At 40.3% G+C, this 27,772-nt stretch overlaps 1 protein-coding gene across 4 annotated transcripts in view; it reads right to left on the bottom strand.

The window, feature by feature from the left end:
• The window catches only part of USP40 (ubiquitin specific peptidase 40), a 38,508-nt gene that overhangs the window by 4,093 nt on the left and 6,643 nt on the right, over positions 1-27,772 (bottom strand). For 3 of the 4 annotated variants that reach the window (XM_026852836.1, XM_026852837.1, XM_026852838.1), the window contains exons 7-27: positions 24,393-24,536; positions 23,316-23,444; positions 22,706-22,807; positions 22,250-22,357; positions 20,213-20,534; positions 19,614-19,695; positions 18,407-18,578; positions 17,503-17,587; positions 16,260-16,330; positions 14,783-15,102; positions 13,691-13,817; positions 12,889-12,946; positions 12,156-12,209; positions 10,588-10,676; positions 9,835-9,921; positions 9,020-9,056; positions 7,669-7,733; positions 7,001-7,075; positions 2,647-2,773; positions 1,456-1,550; positions 127-245 (exon numbers count right to left, since the gene is read on the bottom strand). In XM_026852836.1, the coding sequence (XP_026708637.1) occupies positions 127-245; positions 1,456-1,550; positions 2,647-2,773; positions 7,001-7,075; positions 7,669-7,733; positions 9,020-9,056; positions 9,835-9,921; positions 10,588-10,676; positions 12,156-12,209; positions 12,889-12,946; positions 13,691-13,817; positions 14,783-15,102; positions 16,260-16,330; positions 17,503-17,587; positions 18,407-18,578; positions 19,614-19,695; positions 20,213-20,534; positions 22,250-22,357; positions 22,706-22,807; positions 23,316-23,444; positions 24,393-24,536 (2,468 nt within the window). Of the gene's footprint in view, positions 1-126; positions 246-1,318; positions 1,360-1,455; positions 1,551-2,646; positions 2,774-7,000; positions 7,076-7,668; positions 7,734-9,019; positions 9,057-9,834; positions 9,922-10,587; positions 10,677-12,155; positions 12,210-12,888; positions 12,947-13,690; positions 13,818-14,782; positions 15,103-16,259; positions 16,331-17,502; positions 17,588-18,406; positions 18,579-19,613; positions 19,696-20,212; positions 20,535-22,249; positions 22,358-22,705; positions 22,808-23,315; positions 23,445-24,392; positions 24,537-27,772 lie in introns of those variants that run through there. The other variant, XM_026852839.1, reaches the window with a different exon arrangement.

Here is a 27,772-nt window from a genome sequence, read left to right as displayed (position 1 = left end):
CAAAAAAATGAAGTAACCAGAAATGAGCCTTCTGTTGAAATTTGACTGAACTGATTATTTCTCCACCAATCCATTCTACAATCCACTCTGTTGCAATGCTACTTGCATGTTGAATTGGAAACCTACTTGAGTTGCTGCTTGTTGTTCCGTAAAAGTTTGCCTGGGCGCTTACTGTCTACTGTCCATGCTCTGAGAAACGAGGGCAGTGGCACAATCTGCTCCTGGAAGCATGGTAAGGTCATCGCCTGAAAAAAAGAAACATTTCTTCAATAATTGTAGCAGCCAGACTCCTTGGAAAAAATAAAACTAATTGATTAATTCTCAATGCAATACTGAAGCAATCAGAAATAGGGAAAGGTATTTAGATTTACTCCACTCCAGCTGTTGCTTGGAACTTACAGGTAGTGGCTAGGATTGGCACACTCACTTTTCAACCTCAAAGCAAGTTAGACTTCACTCCTCCCAACATTTCTCAACTTAACTTACATTTCAAAAGTACCAAATTTCTTTTTTTAACCAAAATTTGAACAACTGGGAAGGAACGAGGCTGACAATCATTGCCCCAGTCTCTAGCCAAGTGCTGAGCAAGCTCCTTTAAGCCCTTATCAAGGCTACAATACCCTTTCCGTGCTAAGACAATTCTCCTTGTTCACAAGATGCAAACGGTCAGTTTTGCATAGCAGTAGATTGGCAGAGACTGAAACTGAAGTCATACCCAGAAGAGTAACTGTTGGTATGGATCAGAATCAAATGAGACATCCCTCCCCATGCAGTTTAAGTAGAATAACCAACTGGCTAAACAATGAAGAGCTTTATGATAGGATTGGTTTATGCCTTTTTGTGGTTTTGGGGTTGGATTTTTTGGTCGGGTTTTTATTTTTTTGCTGTTTGGTTGGTTTGGGTTTTTTAGTGTATTAAAACATATTTTTATGGTTAAAAAAAGCATAAAAAGGCACCTTAGTTTCTGATCAAAGAAACTAAGCTGTACCTTCCTGAAAGACAAACATGACCTTCTGTGCATCAAAGGAATTCTTTATCCATTAGATTCAACATACAAAAAAAAAAAAACCAACGCAGAAAACTGATACAGGAACAATGTGGAAATGGAAAGTGGCTTTTTAGGAAGTGCTTATATGTGTGTGCTTCTCATGAAGAATTTTTACATTGTGAAATAAAGATAGGGCTGCAAGCCGAAGTTCCAGATGAAGTGCAACAAGGCTTTTGCAGGTCAGGACACATGACAGGTAGAATGGCAACTGCAGGGGACATACTAAGGAAATATCTGAGCTACATGCTCCAACTGCCTCTTGGTACTTACCACTGAACATGGCATATAAGCAAATGCCATATCAGAACATACTGGAGACAAGGGAAAAGGAAATAAAAAATAGGTATTAATAGAGATCAATTAATCACAGTGTTGCTGTACATTTGCAATACAGGAGAACTTCTAACCTGCATCTTCAGCTCTTCCAAAGAAGCTTCTCCTGCTATTTCTATACTGCCAGCATAACAAAGATCCATGTCTCTGTGGGTGTATTCTGGTGAATCTTTAGATGGGGGGAAGAGGGGGGCAGAAGAAACAAACAACAACACAAGAGTCAACATGACTTTGTTTATCATCCTAAGAGACAACAGACACTTCAAGATGAGATTTCACTTAGAGAAAGGACCTGACTTCAATTATTTTTTGGAGGGCAGTTCAAGAAATATAACATACAGTTGATAAAATACATTCTGTTAGTTCCCAAAGAGGAAGAACTACAACTGACTGTATACTGTAAATTTTAAAACTAAGACCAGTTATTCACATCTGTAACTAGTATTAATTATTAGTCATAACTCGGAAATGCAGAGCATGTTGCAAGGAAAGTTAAATCTGCTTTTACCTATGCTACTGTAATCATCAGGGGAGAAAGTAAAACTCAGAAAAAGTTTATTGGCATTTTTCTTTTTTTCCTTCAAACCTTCTAAAAGGAGAGATGTCCTGCTCTGCAACACAACTCATTAGCAAAGGAAGAATATTATTTGTCCTATAGAAAGGCAAATCAGTTTGTTTCCCATTTTCCAATTCATAGCTGTCTCCATTTTCTTCTTTGTTCTCAATCCTCACTTGATATTCCTACCCTAGTTGGTTTTTGATTTGTATTTGACCTTTAGAAGAACAAAGGCAGGTTTGTTACATACTGTATGTAACGTCTTTTATGCTATGTAACACTCATCACTCCTTTCATAGCTTCTCAAAAAGCAACATAGCTTGAAGTAAATTAAATGTGATATTAGGAGTCTGGCATTTGAAGCCAATCATATATATGCTCATGCTGTTAATACTTTACAATAATGTCACTGCCTTCAGGTATGGAGAAGCCATTTTACTTACTGACAAGTAAAGAACCCCTGCTTCAAAATTTAGTGGAGGTCTTACCCTTTACCAAATATAGCTAAGGAACATCAGAATAGTACCATCCAGCATTCATAGTCTTGTGAAAAATTGCATCTGTCTCCTAAATGGCTCCTTTCACCATAAACTTGCTGAAACTTGTAGTCACTCATAGGTTTCAGGATTTTAAGGATTAGGATTAAAATTTTAGTTTTGACTCGAAGACCATAGTGCAATCAGGCCTTTCAAAAACTGATCAAGCTCACCTCCTGCAGGAGACACCTGCAAAGCATCCATCTTGCAGGTCACCCCATTCACTTGCTCTTGTGCATTCTCTCCGTGTTTTTTACAACTTGAAGACTTGAACCACCAGATGGGTATTTTCAGGAAACCCTGAAAATTGAACAGAAAGTACCAGGTACCTTAGGTGTTCCAATGCAATGAAAAATTTCACCTTCATCTCAGAAAGGACAAGACTTGTTCAAATCTGAGCTTTTGTAAAAGCAACGGTATTCATCTAGGATCACACATCAACTCCCACTTCCTACTCTTACAGGGACAAGAGTGAAAAAAATCCAGCCTCACATAGCTTAACCTCACCATCCTGGCTCTGCTGTCATGGCATCTAATGTTACAGATGCAACGGAGTGACACTGTTGTCTGAAGATTTGGACACAGATATGACCCTGCCAGAGGAAGTGGGTTTATCTAAGCTCACCAACTTCAATGCTGTTCTGCTGCTTCAGAAACTCCTGATTTTCTTACCTGCTCTGCACGGCCAGAAAGGAACACTTAAGTTGATACCTCTCTCCTTTCTTGAGCAGGAGAGACTCGCTTTTCTTTCAGATGCAGCTCTGAACTGGGATGTTCATTACACTGCACTGCTGCTGTAAGGTCTTAATTCTTCTCAGAATAAAAATGTGGGATATTAAAAATACCTGGTTTTCATTTATGAAGTTTTCTTCACCACACACTTGCTAAGATCCACACTGTCTGCCCACTGGTTTTAGTCTTTTAGCCTTCTGTGTCAGCTTACAATGCCCTATACTTCCAGGGACAGAGCAGGGTACAGACCCATCTTTTCCAATACAACCTGGATTTGCTCATTAAGACAGCAACTGTGCTTACTTCTTTCCTTTCTCTCCACAGCCATAGCTGGGTCACAGTCTGAGGAAAATGTGCCAGGGTATGATGACAGCCACTTATATAAAATTGTTCTCTATGCAGGGCAAAAATCTGAGCTTTACATAATCTATACAGAGGGTAAAGATCAGATGTTTTATGAACAATATTTGTGAAGCACTCCAAAATTTGCTGGATAAACAGGAAATCTTGTAACACTGTATCTCTGCAGAAAAGGTTTGGCATGAGAACCACAAAAGCACAAGGGGTTGATGGAAATGGAGACCGGCATAGCACAGCTGTCAAACTAGATTAGGACTGTAGCTATTCCTATAATGTATCTCCAGGAATAATCAGTGCAGGTGGCTTCCCATAACTCCCCCTACAACCATACCTGGAAGATACCTCTGGGCAATGTGCAACAGTTCAGGTTTGTCCTAGGACCCGACTTATGTTTGCTCACAAAGAATCCCTCCACCGCAGCCCCAAGGATGCCAGGCCCTTTCCTCCCCTATCCCTTGGGCTTCAGTGCAGAAGATGGCACCTCCCCTGGGTGCAGGGTTGGGGAAGAAGGGCCCATGCAAGGCTTGGCAATTAGAAATTCTTTTAGGGAGTGCTGGGAGACCTTGCACAGGGTGGCTGCGCCTCCCTTTCCCACCTGCGGGATGCCTGGATACTCTGCCCCATCTCAACCTGACATGGGGGGCTTCACCATTTGCAGGGAGGCAGGGAGGAGGGCGGGTGTGTCACTGAGGACCCTGGACATTTCTGGAACACTGTTGCCACCATCTCATCCAGGGCATACAGGCAGGGGATGAGGAGGGTGCTGGAGCCCAGGGTAAACAGAGGGACCTGGGGGTATTGCTTGACAGCCGGCTGAATATGAGCCAGCAGTGTGCCTAGGTGGCCAAGAAGAGCAATGGCATCCTGGCTTGTATCAGGATTAGTGTGGCCAGCAGGGACAGGGAAGTGATCTTGCCCCTGTACTTGGCGCTGGTGAGGCCGCACCTTGATTACTGTGTTCAGTTTTGGGCTCCTCACTACAAAAAAGACATAGAGTTACTCAAACATGTCCAGAGAAGGGCTACAAAGCTGGTCAACGGTCTGGAACACACATGCTATGAGGAGCGGCTGAGGGAACTGGGATTGTTTAGTCTGGAGAAGAGAAGGCTGAGGGGAGACCTTACCACCCTCTACAGCTACCTGAAAGGAAGCTGCAGAGAGCTGGGTTTGAGCCTCTTTAGCCTAGTAGAAACGGACAGGACAAGAGGGAATGGCCTCAGGTTGCACCAGGGAAAGTTCAGACTAGATATTAGGAAGCATTTCTTTCCAGAACAGGTTGTTAGGCATTGGAATGGGCTGCCCAGGGAGGTGGTGGAATCCCCATCCTTGGAGGTGTTCAAGAGTAGGGTCGATTTAGAGCTTAAGGATATGCTGTAGGTGGGAACTGTGCTAGGAGAACGGTTGGACTAGATGATCTCCAGGGTCCTTTCCAACCTTGATGATTCTGTGATTCTGTAAACAAAGGGAGGTGGAGAGCAGTCCCTGAGCCCAAGGGGCAGCAGAATGGCACAGGGGAGTGAACCCCAGGAAATAGGCCCTTAGCCCCTGCAACCCTCCTCCTTCTCCCACATCTTTCAGGCCACAGGCCCTCCAGCTCCCAAAACAGCCATATTTAACCACATGCATCACTATCACAGTGGCCTCCTGATGTTGCAAGTTACCTCACCATATTCTGTTCCGGGCCCTATAAATACAGAGACCCCTGCAGTTGGCCCACAATTTGCTGAGCTTTGAGGCCCTCTCGTGCCAAGAGGTCACATAGCAGCAAGGTGGGTGGCTGCCCACCTTTGATTCAGAGATAAGAAAGATGGCTGCAGGAACCAGAGGAAGAGGAGGCAGTGTCAGGAGGCACCATCAGCCACATGGCAGCAATGGCCAGTGCTCATGAGGTTGGTGGTGTGGAACACACGGAGGTGGAGCCACCCACAGATCAAGAAGAGCTGATGAAAGTGTATCCACCTCCAGTCTGGCTCCCCTGGCACCAATGAACCACGCCAGGGCTCCTTTCCCTCCATGACACCACACCACCAGCAGCACAGAAGCGCTCAGCCAGCACCCCACCATCAGCCCAGCCTCCACACCCAGCCATCCTACGGGCTCACCCATTCCACCTCCCAGCAATCAGCAATTATTTTGTCGATTGCTGCGAGGAGCCCTTGTCTCCCATTCCACTCCCCCCTCCCCTCCTGAAGGGGTGCCATCTCCTCTGCTCTGAGCCCCAAGAAAAGGGGACCAGGCAACCTGGCTTCTGCCCAGCTGCTGTGCCAAGGTGACAGGAGCTGTCCCTCAGGGAGCCAATGAGGTCCCTGGGGCCTGGATGTGGGGTTTCTTCACTCTGAGGACAAGGGTGGTTGAACATGAAGCCAGACCCTCTGTAGCAGTGCACCAAGAACAGCAACAGGTCAGACAAAGAAGTTTGAGACACAGCTGTTCCCCTGGGGAAGCAGAAGACCACAGGTCTGCTGGAAGAAGTGCTGGACTTCAGCATTAAGGTCCCTTCCAGCTGCTTCATTGGGAGTTCAAGATTGTTTATTGCCTAATTTTTAAAATCCCAACAAAACAAGAATAGTAAAGATTATTTCCTCCTCTCTTATCTGGTACTCTGGTGACTGCACCTGGACTCTTCTGTCCCCTCCTGGTCTCCCCTGTCCAGGAAAGAAGACACTGATGGGTGGGGGGTGAGCCCAGCCCAGGGCCCTGGAGATGGTGAGGGGCCAGGGCATACAGCACATGAGGGCAGGCTGAGGAACTGCCTCTGGTCACCTGGCAGAGAGACCCTGGGGCAAGTTGCCCAGAAAAGTTGTGGATGCCCCATTGCTGCAAGAGGTCAAGGTCAGGTTGGACAGGGCTCTGAGCAACCCGGTCAAGTGAAAGATCAGAACAAGGTGATCTTTAATGGTCCCTTTCAACCCAAACCATCTTTAGATACTGCTTGAAGTTCTGTTAGCAAAGAATGCTTCAACGTGTATAACCATCACTGGCAACAGGGTCTCCCAGTAGGGCCTTCCATTTTCAAGGCCATCCTCAGTGAAATCTGGACTGAAGGCAAACACTCAAGTTCCTTTATTTTTATCATTCTGTGGAGAAGTAATAGCATACGAGTTGTGCCTTTGCAATAACCCTGTAGGCCAGAAATACTGATTTCCTCCAGATCTGTTAGCCTTAATACACTTCTAGGCAAAGAAGCTGCAATGGGCAAGCCTTTTACTATAGAAGTTGAAAGAAGAATAAATATAGATGGACTAAGAATATGATAAATGTTGATTTAAATCAAAAAAAGCTGTAAAACTACAAAATACATTATCCATTATGGGTGACCAGAATTTTACAACTGAAACATTTTTAAAGTAAGCAAGAGAAAAAAAAAAATTACTATCATATTCAAGTCTCCAGACACTGTCAACTGACCAAAGAACACAACCTCTCTCATTTTACCTTTGGTGGAAGCTTTCCTTCAGCTATAACCAAAGTATCTCCTCTGCAAACATTAAGTTCCTTCAGAGTGGCATTCTGTGGGGAGAGAAAGAACAGCACACTTGTAAGTCCGTACATTCTTGTGCTTTGTTTCCTAAAGTATATGTTGGTGGTTTTTTAAGCCATGCTTGACAAAGGTCCAAGGAGTTTCACTTTCCCACCAAAGAGCACAGAAATATCCATTTAACACCCACTGCTTGGAGACAGCTTTGCGGCAGCACGCAAGTATTGCACCTACAGGAGCCTGCTCTGCAGGAGCCCTTCCAGAGCATCCTGCTGAGCTGTGGATTATGTTTGCACCTCTGCAGCTGACCAACTGACCCCTCATGCTTCTTTGAAGATGTATCTTTGAGGTATTCTAAGCCTAGACTTTAGAAAAATGTATGTGCATATAGCTTAATCCTAGTCTCTGAAAGTAAGAGGCAGGTACAGAGCATTTACATTTAACCACAGGTACCCACCCCAGCACTGTCTTCATAAGGCCCTGTGAAAATAAAACAGTGTGTGTACTAACGTAGCACACAAAACCCCAGTGGATTTGCTGTAACGCAGCTCTCTTCAGGCAAAGTCTCTACAGAAAAACGGAGTAAACTACCGCATGATTCAAGTCAAAAATAGGATCCTCTTACTTCTTGACTTAATGCTTCCCCTGCTTCATAGCACCAGTCAATCCTTCTCAAATGCCAGTTATCACCTATGAAAAACGGAAACATACACATGGCAAACTAAGTAACCAGCAGTGCTGTTTCAAAAAAAAAAAACCATTACAAAACTCTTAATTAGTGTTAGTTTTTGTTTGTTTGTTTTTTAAACACAACTCTGAAAAACTGAATGAAATATTACCTTCATGTCCTTCCCCACACCCTAGAAACAATTTTGCTGGTCTTCTCTTATTTGCATAAATGTCTCTTTCTCACCTACCTGATTAATTTCCCTGGTTTAAGAGGAAAGCAAAGGAATTCCCATGACACTTTACCATTTGAATCAGTGACAGGCTCATTAAAATGAAAACTATACTATAAGGAAAAAATCCAACTTCCCCTCTCCAGCTATCTACCAGACTTCACACGGGGGGGGGGAAGATGATGTAGTCCAGAAACTGCAAGACTTTAGATTTAGCACATATATGAAGTGCATCAGGTACAGAAGTAACAAATACAACGGAACTTCTTAATTTGACCAAAACAACTATGAAAATGCACTTTATTCTTTGCATGGCCAAAACGTGATTTTTGTAACTAAAAAAACCCAAGCCCAGAAGGAATCTCATCAATAAATTCTGTGGGGAAAAAATTCCCACCTTGCAGTCTTTTTAAAGAATAAGAACATCAAAATCCACTGAAGTCTGACATTTCTTTGAATAAGAGCAGTCAGACTACGAATGTCTACACAAGGCCAAATTTAGTTGTTCAAAAATGGCAGTACAGAATAAAGCAATAAAATCAGGAACATTGTTTCTTGACAATAAACCTACACTCTAGGGAAATTAAAAAGGTTAAGTTTCTTGCAAGACGTTATTAACTACTTCAACTCATACATACATGAATATAAGGGCACAAACATTTAATATTCATTTGGGCTACTCAACGTATTTTCTGACAGATTCCCACATAATGGCCAAACCATGATCTCATTCTGAATAACTTGTTTTTGCAAAGTGAACAAAAATTATATTTTACAGGTAATCTCATGCAGTGCTTCCCACTACTTGTCAAAGCAGCCAAACCTGAAGACAAGTGAACAGTCTATGAACTGTGGATTTTGAAAGATTTTGATTAAACAGAAAGCTTGAAAATTGATTTTCAAGAGCAACTGCACGGCCCACATTTATCTGAACAAGACTGCACATTTATAATTCCCCTCCCCATATTACAATGACACATAGATCATTGTGACAAACAGACAACTTGTAAGTTTTTGGGTAGCAACAGCTGTCTCAGAAATCTGGAAATCTTTTAAAAAAATAACAATACAACTAACCTGATAATCCAGATTTTTCCAGCATTAAATTTAGACACTGAAAGAAAGAAATATGGTTAGACTTATTTCAATGCATACATTGGGAAATAAAAAGTTATCAGCAAATCTACACTAGAAGTTTTTAACATAAAAACTGAGTGAATAATTCCTGGTCACTTCCTAAAGACAATACAATTATACAGACATGGTGTATTTGAGCTATATATGAAACTCTTCAAGTATGAGATTGTTTTCAGGGAACTACATCAGGTGAGTTAGCTTTTACAAACTGTGACAAAAAAAAAAATCTGTGCTGTCAGTTTGTTGCTTTACTTGAAAAAGTTTCATCCCACAGATTGAAGATGCACCTTTTAGAAATCAAACATACAAACTCAATACTTTCCAGCCACTACTTGTCAACATTGGCACTCTGCACCAGAAGCCCAGCTTGGCAGTACTGCAAACTGCTCTGCTCTGTGTACAGCTCTTCCTAACTCCTCTTGCTCCAACTCTGTGCATTCAGAGTTTGAAGAACTAAAAGAGAACTGTAGCAGGCTCTGCCATGATTGTGTATGATGCTGAGGACTGCTGTGTATAAAAGGAGTGGCTAGCCATGCACAAAGCAGTTGGGCTATGTTCATTCTTGGGAAAAAGCAAGGATGTCTCTTTACTACTTGGTGAAAGATCAAGACATTCTTCCCCGATGGCCTTTGGGAGTTGAAACACTTCCTTGGCCTCAGTGACTCGAAGTGACCCACAGGCATAAGGCAAAGCTCTCCAGGAGCAGCAGACCTGACCCAGGCATGACAAAAGCTTTTAAAAGCAGCTAGACTTACCTCTTTGACTGAGGCAGTCTCTTCCACGACTATCTCCATCTCAGGGTTTCCATTCTGGTCACTCCCAACAATAAAATATAAGAAGAGCTAAAAAAAACAAGTATAAGCTATTAGAATGCATATTTAAGTATGGAAATACTGTGAAATAACATCCCCTAATGCACATATATACCAGCTATTGCAAGCTTGCCATCAGTCAGACAGCACTGAAACTACTTTAGGCTAAAGCAAACAATCTAAGCAAGGTAAATAGAGGAACACATGCAATTGAGTTATGGCCATCAGTACAGCTTCATTAACCATCTGTACATGTCTGCTGCTAATGAGAGATATAACCTGCTAGCACTCTGATCTTTAAAAATATACAAGTATTTCTTCTCTTCCATTTTTACAACTTACAGGTATCAAAAGCAATATCCCCCTTTTCTTTCTTTATGCTTTTTTGCAAAAGAATATGCACATCAGAGCACAGAAGTTGGAGAACTACAAACAGACAAATGATAAATGATTTACTCTTAGTCATATGAGCTATATTAACTGGTCATGTATATGCTCTTGGCCTTCTGCAACCAAGATAAATGATGTGACCCTTCATGCTGATATGCATAACTATCAGTGTCACCAAGCATCTTTTTCTGTGCCATTTAGAACCATTACAAGAGTAAAAAGAGGACTACATGAAATACTGGGAAATGCAAACATACAAAACATAAGAGCAGCATGAGATTCTCTTCAGTCACAGCGCTACTATACCTGAGTGGAAGTTGGAGCTTTCCCATGACACAGCCCTAGCAAGCTTCCCATTTTCAGTTCTGCTTCCTTGACAGTATAATCCTCAGGCACTTCAGGGAGGACAAAAACATGGAGAACATCATAAGCTTCTGCTTTCTGAAAATATCCCTTGTATTACGCTGCTCTTTAGAATAAGATTAAAATGTTCAGTGACACTTAGAGAACTTCACTTCCAGTGTTGACATCAGATCTGTAAGCCTCCTATGACAAGAGAAAAGCAACATTTGTATAAAAGCTCCTCCCCACCACCCCTGTCTATTATTTGATCACTGTGAATTCCCTTTCCTCCCCAACCATACAGCCGGGATTTCCCTCACTGAAACTTGTCTGCTGTCTCTGATCTTTTCCATGTGCTCCTCTGAGAAGAATCTGGCTCTCCCTTCTCTACAGGTCCATGTTAAGGAGTTAAAGGTAGCAATTACCAACCCTCTCCCTCAAGCCTCTTCCTCTTCAGGCTGGATGAACCCAGCTTTCCCTCCTCTCTCATATATGTTCCAGTTCCCAAACCATCCTTCCTGAGTGCTCTCCTTTGGACTGGCTCTAGTTTGTAAGGGCTCCTTTCTCATGCTGAGGAGGCCCCACAATGGACACAATACTCCAGATGTTGTCTGACAAGTGCTGAACAAAGGGGAATTAATCTCTCTTTGGCTTCCTGGCTGTGTTTCACTAAGGCAATATATTAGCAAAATAGCAGAGACACAGAAAATGTTTCCCAGCAAGCACAAAGCTGATCCCCACTCAGTTTCTCACCACTGCCCCAACAACAGCAAAAGCAAAGCTGGGGGTCCTTTTCTGGTGAACACTGCCCATCAAGAGCACAGTTATATAGTGACAGGTGGTATACTACATGCTTATCTAAATTGAAGAGCAGGCTATGGCATGAACACGATCCTCCACTCTTATGGAAGCAGAAATTCTCATGTTATTCCATGTGCTTCATAACACCACAGACACAAGCTGCTTTCTCAAGAGTAAACAGAAACCTAACAGTGCTTCCTCCATCACCACAGCGCTCAAGTTTGCTGCTCAAGCTGTTCTTAAATCCAGCCTTGCGCATCAGCACCCTAACAAATACATTTAGTCCATTTTGTTTCAGGAAATAGAAGTTAGAAAGACATGGAACAATGACTCTCCTTCCTGGAACATCTATAAAGTTGCTCTGTAAATGTATTAAATATGATTCAAAACAGATCATTTAGAGACTTTTCTATTTATAAAATAAGTATGGGAAACAACTTTCTGTTAATTCCCAAAGCCTCGAAGCATATGGCCAGTGGTCAAAACACTGCAGGTATGCTAATCATTTTTACTCATCAGTGTTGCAAGTAATAAACCCAAGATGAACATTTAACTAGCTTTGTATCTGTACTGTTAATAAACAGTAAAACTGGAAAATAAACCCCACAGAACTGCTTCAGTTAAGCCTGTAAATTACTGGAGCTGTGTGTGTGTACTTCTCCCAGGAAAGGATAAAGGGAAACTTAAAGTTTGAACTTCTAAAAGAAACATGATTAAATAAATAAATTTACCTGGAGAAAGAAGTTTCCCATTTCCGCCAATGGGTCTAAGACAGCTATTATTTGCTGTAACAAAAAGGGCAGGAAATACAGATAGATATATTATGTAATTCAAATAAGAAGAAATCTAGCTCAGAAGCTTAGACAGGTAACATTTAAGATTAATGACAACAACAGGTTTATCTTAGATGCCTCTCTCTGGAGGTATTACATCAAAAGTACAGTTGGAGAGATATTTCTAGACTTCATGAACAGTCTTAAGTTTTTATCCTTTCAGTGAAAGATTACTTTCTCTTTGAAGCCAGCTGTCAGCCACAATCAGTAAAACACCACAGAACTGACCAAGTGCTTCCAAAAGTAAAGGTATCACAAAAGCTTTAAAGAAAGAAAATTGGAGTGTCTTAAAATGAGTAAGGTAAAAAAAAAAATAATCTTCTTCAATTCTTAGTGTAACACTTAGTAAGATGACATGATTAATTCCTACTCGAACAGCCTCTTGAAAATAAGAGCTTCATAAAATGTATTTTAATCAAGACTTACACTGATTTATTTGTTCTAAGCTAGGAAAAAATAATAATTTTATTCAAAATTAATTAATTTTAAGTCTTTTGCACCCTCTTTCTTCCCCCCCAAACTACTAACAGCAGTGGATCTGCTGTTTTGAATACACTGATGCAAAAAGGAGGAAGCTAGGCAGTAAATTCTAACATTATCAGATCCCAAAGTAAAGCACCTCAAGACTTACCTAGTTCCTCCTCTAGCTGAAGCTCCTGTATTGCTTTCATTTTGATATCTGACATCACCTAAACGAAAGCAATATTAATACCTCTAATACAGAATTCCAGTAACACACCTGCTGCTCAAATGCCAGTCCACAAAAGGTAGCCTTCCCTTGAAAGGCATGCTAGTTATATTCTTATTCCTGTTAACACTACATGCAGCCGAGAAAAGACTTCTTTATCATCATACTAAATATATATGATAAATTTACTGATATTGCAACGCATCTGTGGAAATTTTCCTTAAAAACAGTATTCCAAAGAAAATAAAAGTGGTGGTTAATATTTTGATTTATCAGAAGACTGATATTTCACAAAGTAATTTTGTGAGCAAAACAAACTAGTATTTCATATTTTCTGTAACAGGACATAATTTTAAAGGCAGAAAACATACCAGAGAATCCCACCCCTTAGGGAAAACCCACATCTTCTCCTATCCTATGTTGAAAGCAAGAAATAATATTTTCCTCCTCATTTAGCTTTTCTTTACTGATATAGCCTCACCAAACATACATTTACAGGATGGTCCAAAAAGAAAACTGTTTCACACTAAAACACACTAATGTAGATGGTACTGGTTTACATTACCTGCATTACAGTCTTACTACACAGCAAAGTATCCCAGTAATGGTAACACACACTATTTTCATCACAGAAAAACTTCAGCTCTAAGGCTGAATCCACTCCTTATTAACCAGCCTGAGTGCACTGGACAAGCTTTTCAGGGAAACTGCCTGTGTTATATCCCTGAACAATTAGTTTCCTTACTGTTTCAATAGTGGCAGTAATTTTAACGTGTTTCTCCTCCTCTTCTGTTCTGCAGTAGTTTTTAACTTGGAGCCAGCTGATGTCATATGTAAAAGCAGTCAGATTACCACTTGACACATTCACAAAGCTGTAAAAATGAGGAGTGCAAAGATAGTCAAGGTCAGGAAAACTAGACATTTTCTGGGCTAAATCGCTACATACCAAAGCCCTCAAATAAATCAGTAATGCCCAGGTCATTAATAGTGATAGCATGTTACAGAGTTGGAGGCCTCATGCAGCATCCAGACATCTCTGGGCAGGTTACTGAATAAACCAGTAAAAACTAGGTTTTGCTAACTGGCTTTCAATGGGACTTAAGCTTCTGAAAGCACTTCAGAGTCTAAGTAACTTTCTGAGGCTGGATTTAAGGTTTCTGGGAAAAATATTGTAAAAGCATCCCTAGTCAACAAAAATTTTAGATTTCCTCTGTCTCTCTGCTACTGTATATAAACACAGCAACAATTCTTGGTGAAGAGCCCTCTCACTGCTTGATTTTACCTCAATTTTTCAGTACTGTTTCAACTAGGAAGTCAGAGTTTATGTAACAAACACATACATGTGTCTGAAAATGGGAACCTATCCTCAAGAGATATAAACTGGGAAATGAAATGAAACCAGAAATTTGCCCCTGGGGGCAAATCTTCTTTTCAGAAGAACTTCAGATTCAAGTGGGAGATTTAGCAGAGCTGCATACTCTTCTGATACTGTTCTGTTCTCTCATCCCACTGAGTCCCTAAGAGAATCACACAACTCAAACCTCAGAAATTCAGGTTATGCCAAAGATTTGCCAGAACAATGGGCACAAGTTGTTCTTGCTAGGTTTTCCATTTTTAAGTGTAAGTCAAAGGATGTGACTGCATCTGCACTTCAAGAGCAAAGAAATATCTAATAGTTGATACGTACCTGATCTCCAAAACTTAAGATTACGTTATCTTGAATTAAAAAGCTCAAAGTGACAATTAAAAGAATATATACAGCTAGCATAATTTTATCTAACCAGATTTTGCCAAAATTGCTTTCCTGTCTAATTATTCTTGTAATCAAAATGGTTACCTCTGGTCATGGCTGTCTAAGATTAGTACTGAGCATCCATCCGTCAGGCCAACACTTTTGACTGTTTCCTTCATATCTTCTTCAAGAAAAACTTCCCAGTTCTTGGCTTCTTTATCTGGTCCTGAGCCATTCTTGAGAATGATTCCTCCTAATGGTGCTAAGGCTTTGCGCAAATCACCCAGTTTTGTGCTGCATGAAAAGACGTGCTGCGATTCTGTGAAATGCTGACCCCTCCCTCCTTCGTTATACTCTGCCAAACGAAGAACATTTACAACCACGGGTGCGTGATCAGGGCCTGTCATCACCTTTGTACCACCAACCTGAAGTAAGGAATGCAAGATTTACGCAGTGGCGATCAATAAAACACAGAAAAGACTGGACAGCAATAAATGACAACAATAAAATTATTGAGACAAAAAGATGGACCCTCTCTCCTCATTAGAAGCAAACCACCTTTGACAAAATGCCGACTGAATAAACTAATAGAGTAACTCAAAGATGTTGTTAAGAGAAAGCATAATGCTAAGGTCTGTTCCAAATCTGCATGTATAGTAAACATACTGGTAACAGCACTAGGAAAACCACTGGACCCTTGGTCTCCATCAAATTAAGACCAGAAGAATTTAGTCCCCCAGGACATTAAAGAATGATCCAAATGTGTGATTGAGTCAGATCTAAAGAGCTGGATTTTAAAATCTGGCCTTTCTAATATTCAACCTAGGCAAAGAATATAGTTCCTTGCCAAAGACAAACTTATCGTGCAGGAAGCTGGAGTAGCAAAGACCATACCAAAAAGTACAACCAAGACAAGAACGACACTGTTACTAGATGTCTTCTTTTGGTTTTGAGTTGCATTTAGTTTTCTTTTTTTGATAAATCACAGAAAATGCATACTTTTACAAAAAAGTCTTTTAAATAGTATTTTATTCCATTACAGAGATGGAATAAAATGTTGTGTTACATAACCACCGAGGCAAGCACTTGTAAGTTAAGCAGAAGCCTTAATATTAAAAGGAAGATGCAACACTAGAAAAGGAGCACACTATTTCAAGGAGACCATACACAGTAGTAGTCACTGACAGGTCTAATTTTATATGTGAAACAATTCACTACAGAGCATATTTTTTGTTATTGCATCACTATCAACTGACCTCCTTCCAAGAGGCACCAGATGTTTTCAAAATAAACTCCAATGTAACTGGCACTGGATATCTAGAGGCATCTATCAATCTGACCATTCTGCATAGTTTAATTTATTTATCATTTTATCAAGCAGCACACTGTACAACACTCAAGATACACTGACAAGCTGTAAAAACACAGTATCCTAGACGAGGCTGAAGAGGTGTCCCCAAAGCCAATGTTGGTACATCAGCCGCACACCTTCAGAACAGACTGACATTTCCAAAAATCCATCTGGAGAATGTGTCTTATTCCTTCAGAACTAACAAGGAGAGAGGGCATTTGGTTTTTTTACCTCTTTCCCATTCCACACAAAGACATCTGCTCCATCAGCCAGCCCAATGCCATCCAGTGTCAGCTCATCTCCTAAAAAGGAGCAAATAATCAAGTTCTTGGCCCCCACAAAACAGACAAGCAGGGTCAGCTGGTAAATTCAAACATGCTGGCGTGTTCTACTCTGGCTCAAATGTATCATTACCAAAGGCGCTGTGTAGTCAGCATTTATGGTGAGTAAGTTAGGGTTCACTCATGTAGCAAGAGCAACACAAGTGATAACACACCCCTACAGCACTCTCACCAAGTAAAGACAGCCAAAGCATGAAGGTTTCAATTCAATTTCCCTTGCAAACCAAGGCCCAAGTTAGCACCTGGCAAAGCTGCTTGGTCAGGATTATCTAAAGGGTATTCAACAATGAATCAACAGATTTAAAACAAAAAGATTTGATTTAATAAACGAGTTACATACTGTACATTCCGAGCCCATTCTTAGAAATTCTAATGCTCATGCTGTAGTTTTTTTTTCACCTTCCTACTGTCAGATTCAGATTTTTTGAAAGTCATTATAATTTAAAGAACTGTATTAGCATGTGGAGGAATATTTACAGCAGCTATGAGTGCTTCTGTATTTTAATATCAACATCATGGAAAGTTGGGTTATGTGGTTGTAGTACCCTAATTTTTTGAAACAGACCACAAAGACTCTAAAATTTTAGAATGGCTGAATTGGCTTTTGAAGACTGAACAGTTAGAACTGCATAACAATGCAAAGCTGGAGACACAACTCATGTTTTAAAATACTAATGTACTCTTAATAGTAACATATTCTTCACGCAAGCATTTTCCTTTACAGAATTCCTACTTCAGCTTAAGTCTAATTGACATTCTTCTTTGATGTCACCCTGGCTCCTCTCTTCTATCCTCTGCTCCACCTACTAGGTAAACACTATGAAAACAAACATCCATAAGCAAATCAAGGTCCAAATACAAACTGATATATTTTTGTCAGCAAATGTGTTTAACTTGCATCAGATCTGCAGATTTACTCCACCACAAAAATTACATATAAAGGTCTCAAAAACCTTCATTTCACTAATAAGAACATCCTAAATAATGTAACAGCAGTGAACTTGCATGTAAGTTTGAGTCTGAAGAGTGTTCATTAATACATGTCTCCAAGATGTCTGACATATAAAATCCTCAATATCTGCAGTAACTGCAACAGATAAATAACTCTGAAACCTTCTATGTAGTAGTCTTACCATCAAGTATCTGGTAAAGATGCAGTCCTGCTGGTAAAGGTTTGGCAATACTGAGAATCATGTCTCCTTCCCAAGATTCCAACATCTAATTGGGAAGAATAAAAAAAAAATTATATGAAACACCAACAAGCAATAACTCACATCACTCAGAATTGTAACTTTGCTGAAAGCTGTTACAGACTGGCTACCAAACTCACTTTGACACTAAACAAGTCACAGCTATTTGCTTCGACAAGCCTAGTAACACAGAAAACAGTCAATCATTTAGGATTTGGCCTTTCAGACTAGTCACCAGATAGACGAAAATAAAGTTTCAACTGGACACTAACCAAAGATTGTGAGGTACAGGGAAAGCAATAGTGTTTCCTGACATGAAGTTAGCTTTGATTTAGATATCTATGAAGAAGCTTTTTACAAATTGACATATTCATTTAACGCAACAGAAAATAAATGCAAAAGATACCACATTCAATAGTTAAGCTGAATGTTTAACTAATTTTTTTTTTTCTTAAACTACTCTGATTATTTCCTTTTAAGGCCAGCTAACTCCTTAAAAAGTCAAAGACATATCTGTCACAAACTGAAATCTTAAGAATAAGCCTGGAGTTCTGCCAAGCATCAATCCATGCCCATGTACATGCTGCCCAAATACAAATAATTAATTTATGAGAGCTTTAAAATCTACATGGTTAAAGTTTCATCGATTTCAAGGCTTCTTTTTGAGAACAGACCTCAAACCAATGTCTCCTTATGTGTAAGCCCATATAGTTTTTAGCTCCCTAAAACTACATTTACTGTTGAAAATTTCTCATTGGGATAAAAATTGTGGCATAAATACATTTGCAAACGTTGTTGTGGCTCAAGTAAAAATGAAGCATTTGAGCTCATTTAATATAGCAAATACCTGGAACACTGATTGTCGAAGGTCTCCTAGTGTTTTTCTTCTATCAATAGTCAAGTCCACAACACTCTCTTTCCACGTAAGCGAAGGATGCAAAGCCCCATTGTGAAATTTATAACATGAGCTCAAATGGAGATGTAAATCAATGCCATTGTTTGCTGAGTCACATTCCGCTCTTTGGAAGAATAACACAATAATAAACCGGTAAATTTAACACCTACAAATGGCCAGCTTAACTCAGAGATGCTTCTGTGCAGTTGTCCTGGAACTGACACCCTCATGGCTAAATTCACTGTCACATTCCCCCTCCATCAAGCGGTATGCTAAGAAGTGTTCCAAGATGACAGTGATTTACATGTTGTACAATACAGTGCTACCATAGCCATCCTCCACATAAGTAATAGTATGTTCTGTGTGTTTCTACACCTTGCTTCTACCTTGCTAAACAGATCGACAAACGTCATCTTTAGGGATGCAGATTGTAGGTTTTTTCAGGCTGTGTTCCAGATCAGTACCCTGTTGAAATGCAGGGACAGAAAAACTGCAGGGAAACTTGTATCTGGACAGACACAGGCATGCTTCTCCTTTATACCTGTATCCAGTTCTATTAGCTAAATGTAGCAGCAAATACCCCATTTAAAAATTAACAGAATGAAATTTGCACAGTACAGAGATACCACACAAGACTTGTGTCTCTTTTGTGTGTCTATATTTTGGTAGCTTAACTGTGATTCAGGTGTATCAGCAGTTCTGCGTGTTCCTCAACAGAAGGAAAAGTTTCAACCAACCTGCATAAGACTAGCTCGCTCTTGTACTTTTCTGGCAAAGGATACCATTTATCTGTTATTTCACAGTAAAGCAAGTCATTCTCCCTTCTCCCAGTGGAGAAATCCTTCTATAAACATAATTGAGATAATGTATTCCATTCTTCCAGAATTGCACCAGTTTTCACAAAAAACTTGTACAATTTTAAACTGTAAGTCTCCCTTGAAATTCTGTAGAATGCCTAGTTACACCACTAACAGGCAAGCAGGGAACCAGTAGAAGGCAGAATCTGGATATACAAGTTGTATTCCTCAATTAACCTCTACAACATTGAATCATTTCAGCATCTGACTCTACTCAAGGAGTTTCTTTCATTTTAAATCACTTTGGAGATCTGCAGATTAAGAATGCTGTTTAAGAGATTGGTACAGTTACATTAATATACCTCTTTTTTTGCAGCTCAGTATTAGCAGCATTCATTTCATTCAGAAGGTGTTCAGGAATTTGGTACCTTGGATTTCCTCGCGCTGCAACAAATAATATAGGCTAGTTTGGCCTCAGCTGCTTAAAATGTGTTTTGGCAAACAAGAAAAGTGATCAAGATGAGACATTACAGTATGGCAGTCATTGAAAATTCAGAGCAATAACGTTGCATCCTTTCGTAATAGAGAAAATTTAACTGCAAGACGATATAAAGAACAAACAACTGTTTTTACTTCTTCCCATCAATCTTTCCCCAAGGGAAACTGATACATGAATGCCATTAGCAACAACTTGTATTTGCTTCAGTAGGAGATGTTCTCTTAGTATTTGTGAGGCATACTAGAAAAAACTTAACATCAGCTATAGCAAATTAACTGGTCACTAGCTCCTTAGAGGTAACGTCTGTGTATCTTCAGTGAACCCTTTTCTCAAATGATCGCTAGGAGGAAAACCGTATCTTCAGTTCTCGGAAAAGACAGAAATGCCCAACAGCCTTTGCCCTACAGAAAACAAACTGCCAATGAAGGAATCCCCCAGAATATCAAGATGAAATTTGTGTACCTTCAGGTGGTCTTTTTAACTGAGATTTTCGATAAAAGAGCATGTAGGCACTCTCTTTACCCTGAAACTGGTTTTGAACATCCTTTTCCTTGATTGGCTGGACTTTTGAATCATTCAGATCAAACCAATGGCTACCAGCAGAACTGTCCCTTAGCCTTGTTGGGTTTTTTTCTGAATTCCACTGGACATCATTCTTCTGAGAAGGGCTTTGGAGATCTTGTCCTTGAAAAGCTGACTTAAATGGGAGCTTCTGTTTTTCCTTCAGACCAACCTTATTTTCATCAGGACTGAACTGAAATATATGAGGATGATTCTGCAAATACTGAAAGGAAAGCAAGGACAAGATGAAGTAGATAACCAGTTTTAAACACTGCAGACCTCATTAGTACTTCACCCTATTCATTCTCAAATTGATAACAAACCCCATCCCTTTGAACTTGGCTTTATGATGCTTCCTCACATATGTCCTTGGTTTAGACAGAAAAATATAATTTTCCTACCACCACTTATCTGCCTGATCTTTTATATAAGAAATGAAGCCAGCAATAGCATATAACTTCAAACTACTGTGCAAGAAATTGCAAAAGAATTGTTTTCAACATACATGCATCACTAAGAATTAAATCAGACCAACTTCTGAATTTCAAGGATTGCTTGAGACACTGGAGTCCTTTTAAAACACTTCTCACAAGTGCATACTCTCTATCCCTGGAAAGGTAACATAGGGAGAGAAAATCTATAGGCAATCAAAAAGCTTCTGCTTTATCAGACACACAGGATACCACCCCAACTAGGTTAGCCCTCCAACATTGGCACTTTCTGCTCTCTAGTCTCTGCAGAAGCTCCCTTCTGTATTTACCAGACAGGGATCTCGAGCTCAGCTCTGGGCTGCTGAGTTGTACCTCACTCAAATTAACACTGCCCACTGTGGCATCTGAAGAACTGGAAAGGTTCCATTTTGTCCATCATATCCATTCTGTCCTCTACTTTCATTTTAGCAATATGCAGATACTTCAAACAAGCTTGGTGTCCAAATTATGACTTTTGAGGGATGGGGCAGGGGGGTGTGGACACCTACCAAACTCCCATTGCCGCCAACAAAACTTAATCACCCAACCCCCTCAAAAAAACCCCAAACAAAATCGCCACAAAAAGGCAAACAAAACCAAAGCCCCCAAAATCTGAATTTCCATTTTAATCATAATCAAAACCTCATTTGATACTTCAAAAAGTGTAAAAAATTCAGCTATTTCAAGAAGGCAAGTCCTGCACTGATCAATGTGCTTTTGGTGTAGATCCAGCACCTGTGTAAAGTCAGCTCTGGTTTAGTCAGCACTCAAATTTTGAAATGGTTAATATACTGGGTTGCTCACAGTTTGTTTCCATCAATTCTCCACCAAAGTCAGAAAAGCAACTACCTCTGTGCAAGACTGACATTCGGATTTATTAACTACTTTTAAATAATTATTGTGAAAACTGCATTGTTGGTTCTATGCAAAAAAACATTCAAACATGAATTTTTAATGTAGCTAACACAAACACTGAAGTATTTTCCTTAAAGCATTAGAAAATACAGTAACCAGCTCAAAAAACAACATGTTACTGGAAGTGTTAATTTTATGAACATGTCCTAATCCACCAAAAAGTGGCACACATTTTCAAAACCTCATTTTTGTTACAACTGTGAAGAGGTACTGTATTTCTTCTTTAATACTCATCAGTGCTTTTATGTTCAAGCGGTAGTAGTGTTGTTGCAGCTTCAGTAGGTAAGGTTAATTCTTTTATAGGCCAGCCATATAGATAAGAAAAAAGATCTAAGTTTTCAGTAAGACAATCCCTTGAGTGATCCCCAGACAATCCCTTGATATTGTCCGTGATCCCCAGCCTACTAATTATATCTTACAAACCGTTCTTACACATGCTTTATCTTGCTAGTCCAAGGGCCAGTATTTTCAATTACCATCCTCCTGACTGTTCAATAGGAATATAAATGTAAAATCATCTTAAAAGAACAAAATTAACATACATGCATATTACCTTTCGTAATGCTCCATATTCTTTTCGGTACTTCTTATTCCAGGACACCCCTTTTTTCTCCAATAATTTCTGCCCTAACTGATCCACAGGAATTTGTTTAGCTTCTTCCTAAAGAGAAATTAAAAACTAGGATAATGAAGGCTACAAGTCAAGGGATCAACACAAAGAAGCCAATTATGAAGTGCTTAAATCACTCCTGTTTCTTAATAAGTCAATATAACATCATCTTGTACAACAGCTTAGGTAAACAACTTAAGAAATAGCCAAAAAGGGCCATTTTCTGTATGAATAGGCACTATTAGTTTTAAGTCAGGTTAAATTACAACTTCCATCTGCTTCACATTAAGTTCAGAAGAGTTCTCTACAATTAAACCCACCCACTCTTACATACACTAACCCATTCTTCTAGGTTCCCTGGCATCAAAATCAAAGCAATAAACTCCTTACATACCATACCTCTGATAAAATCCCTTTCAACACCACCAATGGATTTTCTACTACTTTGGAATTTTCAGTATCTCCTAAAGCCTCATCTTCAATCAGCTCATCCTCTTCTTCCTGTGTAAGAAAAGTAAGAGACTCATAAATACTGCCACTTCACACACAACTAGCAGTTTTATAGTCTGTACTAACACTAGCATGCACAATTTAGAGATGTGAAGGAAGTTCAGATAAGCTGCCTCTGCCACCTGCTACAGACTGTATGTTGTCATACAGAATATCCATTATCAGTTTTTTTAAAGGAAAGACATTTGCAATGTTTACAAACAGTCAGAGTCATCCACTAAATGACTGTGCTAGTCTTGAGCAAAGATATTAATTCATTTGGGGAAGAAAAAGTGAGCCCAGTACCAAGAGATAGCACAGCAGATTGGAAAGCTAAAAATTGCTACAAAATCTTGACAGAGATCACACACTGTGGAAAACTAGCCTTATCAATGAGTTAAGAGACCAAATGCATCACTAAAATATTCAATAGCTTGGATATATTATTTTATCCACTAGTTCTTAACACTTCTGAAAAATGAGATCTATCAAGCAAGGAAGAAAAATCTTTAGGACTTACTTTTAATTGCCAGTTTCCTAATTCATCCACATCTCTGATATAAACATGATAGTGTCCTCCATAGCAGCCACCTTTATGTATAATAACAGAGAAGAGCTCATACATGTACTCTGAATCATCCATTTCAGTCTTTAAAAAGAAAAACAATAATAGTAACAATAATATATATCAGTAAATCTTTCACACAAGGACAGTTTTACACCATCAGCATAGCTTCAAATATTTCTCAGTGTACATTTACACATGCAGAGATTGAAATGACTTTTCAGCGCTGGGGAACACAAGTGTGGACTGACATAAATCACATACCAAGGCACAGGCTTTTATTAAGCACCTCTTAAAGCATAATTCTGAACAATATTAGAAATTCAAAATTTAAAATAATGAAATATTGATGCAAATAAATAGAACAGCTCAACTTTGTTCATAACCTGGCTTATTTTGTTTAAAAGACTAGAGAAAAAACAAGCAACATGTTTATATGCAGAAACCAAGAGGATAAAAAGGCTTCCTCAAATGCAAACACTGAGAAATTTACAAGCTAACACTGCAATATTTCAGCAAGAAACATGTCTTCTTCAATAACAGTGCCTCTACTGAGTATATTCTTTACATATTTTAAGGATCAAAAATTGGCATCAAGCACTGGTATAGCTCAGTTTATACACAAAATACATATACATGAATGCAAAGAGATTCCTAAGAAAAATGAAATAACTGCAGGCACAGAAAACATATATAGCTAAATTTATACATGATGTTATCAGACAATGACAATATAAAAATAAATTTCAATTTCCAGGTGATAACCTTCCTTTCAAACAAATACCAGATTAAGTTTTAGGTCATTATCATACCCCTTCCTCCTGTATAGCTACAGGGTATTTCCCACACAGAAAGTGGTCTCTTAGAAACAAAATGGAATTTTAAAAATTTGGAACTGGAGACAGAGGAGAACCCCAAAAAGTTTCTCAAATACTTTACCCCGACAAAATGCAAAATAAAAGCTAACTTGTACTTGAGATATCAGTTCTCTGATTAGCATATAGAAACTTTAACAAATGTAACAGTACAAACCTGCTCACAAAAAGGCCTCAGATTTATCTGGATAGGGAACGTATAGCAGCTTGTTTCCTTGTATCGTTCACACTTCTTAAAGTCAAAGTTAAATCTCAGGAGAGAAATGGTGAGAAAGGGTGGCAACTTGCGTAGTTTAGCAGACTGTAAAATGATTTTTAAAAGTTGTAAGCACACAGTTATGCAGAAAAGTGTTTCCATTTTGCTATGGTCAACTCTTTTCTTTCCAACAAAGCTTTGTTACAATAAGGCAGACATGACATTCTCCATTTTTAAAACATCTTCCCTAATTCCCAATTTCCCTACCAACTAGACATGCTAAAAGCAATTAAGATCTTTCCCCTCTGTTAAGCCCTACACCTTCATTGAATAGTGATCACCAGTCCCATACTTCATCCTGCTACAGAAAACAAAGGAGTATCTCCCACAGGCCTTGAAGCCACCCAGGGGAAAAAAAAAACCAAGCAAGCAAGCTGCAAATGAAGCTCAAACTACATAGCCTACGTGCTCAATTCTGCTGCAAGGAAAGGACCTCAACTGAGGCTGGGGCTATTACTTTTCTGGCTCCTCCTAGTCATCTTCTCCAAACATAGCATCCGTACACGCGAGGTTTCTTTCAATGACCTTTGAGAAGTTTTCCAGTTCTCTGTGGTTGTGTGACCCCAAGTATGGGTTAGGGCTCCTACAGGCACAGCGTTTTCAAATGTGGAAGTCAGAAATTATCTTATCGTCCACTACCAGGCAGAGGCTGGGCTGGGGCAGGCTGGGCCTCCAGAACAAGAGGGAATGACCTCAAGCTGCACCAGGGCAGGGTCAGACTGGCTCTTAGGAAGCATTTCTTCCCAAAAGGGGTTGTTGGGCGTTGGAATGGGCTGCCCAGGGCAGGGGGGGAGTCCCCATCCCTGGAGGGGTTGAAGAGTTGGGTTGACCCAGCACTGAGGGATCTGGTGGAGTTGGGAACGGTCAGTGTGAGGGTCATGGATGGACTGGAGGAGCTTCAAGGGCTTTTCCAACTGAGATGATTCTGTGATTCTGTGAAAGACGGGACTCTGTGGGAAGCCTCCTGTTGTAGTTTGGCACTGGGAAAACTGCAACACAGGGGAGGGACCCATGCCAGAGCAGCTTGGGAAGAGCTGCAGCCTGTGGGAAGGGACACACATTGAAGAAAGCTGGGGGGGGACGACACTATCTCCTGTTAGAGATACCCCACGCTGGAGCAGAGGAGGAATGCAAGGAGTCCTCCCCTGAGGAGGACGGATCAGCAGAGACAACGGGTGATGAACTGACTGCAACCCCATCTCCTGCTCCTGTGTTGCTGGAGCAGGGAAAGAGGTAGAGAAATCAGGAACAAAACTGAGCCTGGGAAGGGATGGATAGGGTGAAAGTGTTTTTAAGATGGGATAATAATACATAGAAGTAAGGCAGTGAGAAGTAAGTGCTGTTGCTAGTGTTTGAATCTGAGTTTGTCTTTTGCCTGTGACAATAATGGGTGAATCATCCCTCCCTATCCAGATCTCGATTCCTGAGCCTTTTGCTTTACTCTCCTTCCTATTCCTGAGGGGGAAAGGGTGAGCGAGCAGCAGCATAGTGCCCAGATGCCCTCTGGGCTTAAACCAGGACACAAGAACACACACATGGTTTAAAAAAAAAAAAAAAAAAAAAAAAAAAAAAAAAAGACTATACTGCAGAGCTTAGTGGCACAAAGGATTTTGCATGTTCTGCCAAGTTTAGGGTGAAAATCAGACTCTACCATTAGAATCTGATGAAGTTCTGGAACATGAGATTCTTCAACCACTAACATCTCTAGAGAGCAAGACAAAACAGGGGGAAGAATGACATACAAAGACCTACAGAGTATTGAATGGAGGGAGGAATGGAGTGGATAGATATGGACCATCTTGTCTTTGAAACCAGCTAGGTATAGGGAAGGTGGGCACATTGTTAGGCAGCTGCCTTCCTAATGCTGTCATCAACTACACAGTGACTTAGCTGGCACCTCACTTGCTGTCAGCCATGACTCTCACTGTGGTCTGCTGTGATCATGAGCATCGTTGCCAGCAGGGCCACAGAGCCACAGGCAGCAATCGTGCCAGCTCAGCCCCTGTCTCTTGGGGCTGCTTGTCCATGCACCCCCCAGCATCCCCCAGCTGTGTGACTTCTTACCCAAGTTCAGAGTTCCCACTGTCTTCTTGCATGGATGACCACATGTGAGGGGTAAGCAATCTTATCTTGCACTCCCTTGAACCCAGCACATTTGAACTCAGAACAAGCCACATGAGGCAAATGTTCCTGAACTCCCAAATTACTGATTAACTTCACCTGTGCTCAGCTTGCCTTTCACCCACTCTCTTCCAATTAAGGCTGCTGCAACGTTTGGATTGCATTCATCCTGCTGCAGAGGAGAGAGAGTGACCACAGCAGGCCAAAGAGCTTTGCTGTTGTGAAGATGGCAGAATATATCAGAGTGTACCAATAGCTGTTCCCTTTACAAAAACCAGTGGGAATAACAGGAAAGAGGAGCAACTTCTTATAAAAAAAAAAAAACTTAAAACATGAAAAAAGAAAGCCAAACACCACTCTGTATCATTCTGGAAAAATGCAATTCAAAGACGTACAAATCATGTAAAGCTCTCGGTGGGCTGCCCTTCCCTGTCCCTGGCTAAGGGGATGGATAAAACAACAAGTCTTTAATTTGATTTCTACGTTGGGGAAACCAGTCTGAACTGTCATATACAAAACAGGGACAAGCTGTCAGCTCAAGGATGCTGCTGTCTGCGCTAACAGTGACCAATGTTATCAGCAATGCTACCATTTAACAAAGCACTCAGGGTCACATACACAACTGTACTCTCACCACGGGAGTGTGACTCTGAGGCTTTGCTGTGCCTGGATTTTTTTTTCCTGGTCTCTCAGATAGAAACTCCTGGTGGTGCCCATGGCTGGAAGCCATTGGTTTAGCATGCAGCAAGTGACTGAAAAGCTCACTGAGAGAGGACATGAAGTGATGGTGGTTGTACCAGAAGTAAGCTGGCAGATGGAAACAACACAATACATGGTGAAAACATACCCTGTGTCTTACATGTTACAAGATCTGGATGGTTCCTGGCATGAATACATTCATCCTCACATGAAGACACTACAGAACAAATTAGCACCTTAGTAGGTGTTTTCAATATATCACTGCAAGAATGTGTCCAGCCTCAGGGAAACAGTGCAATACCTGGATCAACAGATCCCATTTCCCTGCGCAGAGCAACAGTTGTTCATTATTCTTGTCTCCCATTTGGGTTCCTCATGAGAGAATTTCCATGCTTTTCTTCACTACATGGACATGTTTATTTTTTCTTCAAGTTCTAGCTTACCTTTTAGCCTATCCTCTG

The sequence above is a fragment of the Athene cunicularia genome, assembly GCF_003259725.1.
Source record: "Athene cunicularia isolate RWA chromosome 7 unlocalized genomic scaffold, athCun1 chr7_part1, whole genome shotgun sequence".
Classification (NCBI taxonomy): Eukaryota; Metazoa; Chordata; class Aves; order Strigiformes; family Strigidae; genus Athene; species Athene cunicularia.
The sequence above is the reverse complement of the archived record's forward strand: the minus strand, read 5'-3'. Positions and strand labels throughout refer to the sequence as shown.